The following is a 5,059-nucleotide window of genomic DNA, read 5'->3' on the forward strand; positions in this document are numbered from 1 at the left end:
TAATTCAAATTTGTTGTTATAGTTTTAAATATGTTGTTAAACATAATCTCTACTTTCCTACTCAATTACACCATGCATGTTTCTAGTTCCTTTATCATTAATTAAATTGTTTCCACACATAACCTAATTGTATCCATTGTATTGGGTTTTCTAGAAGATTCTTCCCTAAACTACAAAATAATCTCCTCATGAAGCAGGAGAATATATAGGGTTGTCTCACATTTTGAAAACTATCTTATAGAGTGAGATGGGTATTTTCACTTGACAACATAAATTAAGTAGAATATAAAGCTTTGTCTCACACATTGAAAATTATCTTATATATCAAGTACACGAACATATAGAAAGCATACAAAAGGTAGTCTTAGTATACTATTCTTAGATACTTGTTAGGTTTTCTTATCTTTTAGTATTATCATTGTTTGTACCCTTTTTGTGATTGCGTATTATTTCTAACAAGATTTATTCAATATAAAAATAGAGAGCATATTTCAAAGCTTAACGAAATGATTTCATTTTTTCCACATGCATGGTATTAAAAAACTACAATACCTCTATTTGTTGGTCAAACTTTTCTCAATTATGTAATTATGAACAATAAGATGTGAAATTACTTATTAAATGACAAGAGGTTCTCTTTTTTGCATTGTATAAATTATGTTCTAGAAACATATTTCTATACATGATTTTTTATCTTTTGATATTTTCACGAGATCAATGTGGAGACTTAAACTTTACTTATGGGGAAATATACTTCTTTTGTTCCTAGACCTAATCTACTCTTGTCCATCAAAATTTTAAATTAAGATTAGTGTGACTCTGAGCAATATTATTACTATAATAATTACAAAGATACAATTACATTATTTTCAAGTTAAACTTATTAATCTAGATTTTATGAGTAATATTTCATAAGAACCCATGTATCACAACCATGACTGATCCATTTAACATTCAATCTATCTAGCTACCGTTCATGTTCATTTTCTCTAATCGATGTTCATGATAATGAAATCTACTCTAATACAGAACGACTTAAATCACACACACTGAGTAAAAGTGTTAAATATTCAGAGTTGACTGACATTTTCTAGGCTTAATTTGTTGCTTAATGTATTTTGTCACACTAAGAATACACTTCTAGACTTAAAAGTGTTAAACACTCAGAATTGACTAACATCCTCTAGACTTAATATGTTGCTTAATATGTATGATTTAAAGCTGATCCCCTAATACTGTCCTAACATTTCTTATCATAAAATCTACAGAAATAATGTTCACCACTTCACTTCAAAATTCATTTACCAAATTTAAAAAATGATATTAAAACATAACTACTTATAAACTATCGCTCAGACTCAATAAATTTGACTGAGCAATTGAATACCAATAAAACATCATATTAATTTACAGTAACATGCAATCCAAAATTTCTGCATTTTTGATTCATTAAAAAATATGTAGGGACAGAAGCTTATCCATCATGAGCACCAAACTTCCCTTTGACGAGCATCGAATCGTCACAGGGACGACAAGCAAAGGCTCACGATCTCTCAACCATTTCCGTGGCTTGAGCCATACGCAAAATTTCTAATAAAGCTGCGAGACATCACCCAATTCATTCGCTGAAGGCAGAGGTGGAAGAAGGAATCCCGAAGGGAAGATCGATCATACAATTGGTGTAGAAAATGAAAGAAGAAGGAAAGACAGGCCCAACAAGTAAGCCAAAGAAGAGAACGTCGCGGAGCTCAAAGGCTGGTCTGCATTTCCCCGTTGGCCGAATCGCCCGCTATCTCAAGAAAGGTAAGTATGCCAAGCGGGTCGGTGCAGGAGCCTCTGTTTATCTTGCAGCTGTCCTCCAGTACCTGGCTTCTGAGGTACTATCCCATGGCCTCTAATTATCAGGTGCTGAATTCAGATTTCTATAATGATTTAAGGTTTTAAATTTGGGTTCTTTTCAGCTTTTGGAGCTTGCGGGCAATGTCGCCCGGGACAACAAGAAGGCGAGGATAGTCCCCAGACACATTATGCTAGCCATCCACAGTGATCAGGAAATCAGCAAGCTCTTGAGCACCGTCACCATTGCAAATGGTGGCTTTCTGCCTGGTTTCTTCGTTTGCTTACGGCCCACCTTTTGGCCCAAAAAGAGTTCCGGTTCCTCTAGGTCTCGCGCCTATGATAGGTATTGGTTTTAGTGAGTAAACGATACGGAATGGATGGGAACTAGGCTGCCATAGTGAATAACACGGCTCATACGAATTCAGAAAACATGAAAGTTATTTTGTTGTGGTGTACGCAGGAAGCTATCTGCTTCTTGTGTGTTGGTGGTATTGTTCTTTATTGTATTGTTTGTTATTGATTAAATTAAATGTAAGTTATTATATGGAATATGTTTGTAAATCATTTTATATATACATATGTCCTCCATCATTCAACCGGAAAATCTCTCTATGCACATAACCATTACACCTGTAGATGATACAAATGCTGGTATAATCATCGGCATTCAAATAAGAGAAATCGTTATAGATCCCGTGAAATGTTTCATATTAGAAAAAGTATTGTGTTTTTCCATAACCCTCTCAATGGTCAAATATGATGTCTCTGGAGGAGCACTGGCGAAACCAAAGACTAACGTGATGTTTGAATATTGTGCTAAGTGCGCTGGAATACTACTCATTTCTTTTATTATATAAATAATTCTTCTCATCATATGGTGATCTGGTCTTGACAATTCCCCGACGCCATTGAATTATAGTTAACCATACAACTAACCATACAACTCTTCATATGTATGCTTCGATATGTCATTCGTCATATGTATACTTCAATATGTCATTAAAGAATCCTGTAAGAATCAAAGATAATTTTAGTCATGGAAAGAAGTCCATGTTTGCTTGACTTGACTTCTTCTCCCGAAAGTGAACAGAAAATATGTTGATCCTGATATTGCACGCCATGTATGAATGAGAGTATAAGTGGCGCATACATACTGCCTATATATAGATAAATGTGAGCATAGTTTTGAATTATGTTCCTCATTGCCCGAGATTATTTCGTGATCGAGCTGAAGCCCATCAAAATTCATCTTGACAGTTAGTTAGTACCGTGATGGATTTCCAAATTGTTCCTTGGTTATCTGTGGTCATTGTCAGTGTGTTTGTGTATCTCTTGTTTAAGAAGTTAAGGATGGATAAGACGGGGCCTCCACTTCCTCCTGGACCTCCACCTTTGCCATTACTAGGAAATCTCCTTCAAATGGGAGGAGGAAAGGCCACTGAAGTTCTGGTGGCCCTTTCTCAGCAGTATGGTCCTCTTATAACTCTCCGTTTCGGCTTGAAAACTATAATGGTAGTCTTTTCTCCTGCGATGGCCAAAGAGGTTCTCAAAACCCACGATCACAATCTTGCTGGAAGATGGGTTTTACAAGCAGCCAAGACCCTTGATCAACACAAGTCCTCAATAGGCTGGGCTGATTAAGGACCTCACTGGAAGAAGCTGAGGCGTATTTCCAGTACAGAGCTCATGACCTCCAAGAGACTCCCATCTCTGCAGCATCTCAGAAGAGATAAGATTTTCCGAACCATTCGAATGATTTTTGAGGAGAAGGGAAAGAGCGTGAATATTGCGCATCTACACGGATCTCAGTGGAGTTTAAGGATGCGTTCTCCCTGTGGATGAAGCTCGCAGGAACGCCAAACATTGCCGACTTTTTTCCATTACTTGCTTTTCTGGATCCTCAGCGCCTGTGCCGTCGGAAGGCTGTAAATTTTAGAAAAATACATATATGAATACAATGAATGGCTAAAGAAGTCCATAGAGACATCAATGATATGCATTGGTAAAAAAATAGATCTATGTGCATACATTCATAAAGGCATATAACATTAGCAAAATATAAATTATCTACATAACATTAAGACATCATTAAAATTGTGGATTCATTAAAAAATCAACAACTCTTACTCTTGAAAAAAGGTAAATAACCAATCTCAAAAGTCACAATTCTATTATACCAGTTAAATCTCAAAAGTCACAACTCTATTATACCAATTAAATCTCAAAAGTCACAACTCTATTATACCAATTAAATCTCTACAAATCAAATTGTAGCTCCACATAGTAACACGATTAAACAAATATACATTAGTATAAAAAATGACATATAAAATGACATGAGTACATAATCACTTCACTTACCATAGATTGATGATCCTCCTCAATCATCATTTTTTTCTCTTGATCCAATTGAGAGGTAGGTACATGAAGTTGAGTTGCCATCCTCTTGAGGGAAGCAAAAATAAGTAAATTATATTCAATAATATTTTTATCATTTATGTGTATGAAATAATATAATTATTAAATTATAAAGTAAATTGACATTTATAGTACTACCTCATATCTATGTAAGATGTGCGTAAGAAGATAATAATATAGAAGTACCTATATTTATTGATACTTGAACATTCTAGGAGGTGTTTTTGCTAATGCCATCAATTACAAATCTTAACAATGTTATCTAACAAAAATCAACATAACACTATTTGAACACAATGTTTAAGAAAAAGTAAAACTTATCCCAATGAAAGTTGATATCTAAGTACTTCCACCAAAATTTACTACTGTCAAAAGATGAAAATCTACCTTATTATTATATCAAATTGTCATTTTATTTATTATCATTGGTATATGAAAGAAATTGATAAATATGACATTTACTATTTTATTAAAAATTGTATATTCAAGGGCTTGACATGACCACATATGTATGTGTAAAATGCCAATAAATATAGGATGTTTATGTTGACCCTACAATTTTATAATATATTAAAATATAATTTATTGACAACATATTAATATAATTAATTATAATTTTTAATAAGAAAGATTCTGAATTTCACTACCTTATTCAATCTTACCTATCAATCAATACCAAACATTGTATCTAGTAACTTTTTGATCAAGACCATATTGTCCAATAGAGAATGATGATGTGGCTTACCCTTTATGATGTATACTCTTCATAGTGTGGAGTGTGCTATTTGATATGTGTACCAAT

The 5,059-nt window shown here is 33.8% G+C and overlaps 2 protein-coding genes across 2 annotated transcripts; both read left to right on the top strand.

The window, feature by feature from the left end:
* Nucleotides 1-1,638: 1,638 nt before the first annotated feature.
* LOC131035672 (uncharacterized) lies at nt 1,639-2,378 on the top strand. The gene is made up of 2 exons (XM_057967395.1): nt 1,639-1,877; nt 1,962-2,378. The coding sequence occupies exons 1-2, from the start codon at nt 1,689-1,691 to the stop codon at nt 2,193-2,195; spliced, it is 423 nt and encodes a 140-aa protein (XP_057823378.1). The 5' UTR covers nt 1,639-1,688; the 3' UTR covers nt 2,196-2,378.
* Nucleotides 2,379-3,111: 733 nt separating this feature from the next.
* On the top strand, nt 3,112-3,480 carry LOC131035705 ((S)-N-methylcoclaurine 3'-hydroxylase isozyme 1-like). The gene has a single exon (XM_057967442.1). It carries the CDS (start codon nt 3,112-3,114, stop codon nt 3,478-3,480), a length of 369 nt encoding a protein of 122 aa, XP_057823425.1.
* Nucleotides 3,481-5,059: the final 1,579 nt, after the last annotated feature.

Source organism: Cryptomeria japonica, chromosome 6, assembly GCF_030272615.1.
Source record: "Cryptomeria japonica chromosome 6, Sugi_1.0, whole genome shotgun sequence".
NCBI classification, from domain to species: domain Eukaryota; kingdom Viridiplantae; phylum Streptophyta; class Pinopsida; order Cupressales; family Cupressaceae; genus Cryptomeria; species Cryptomeria japonica.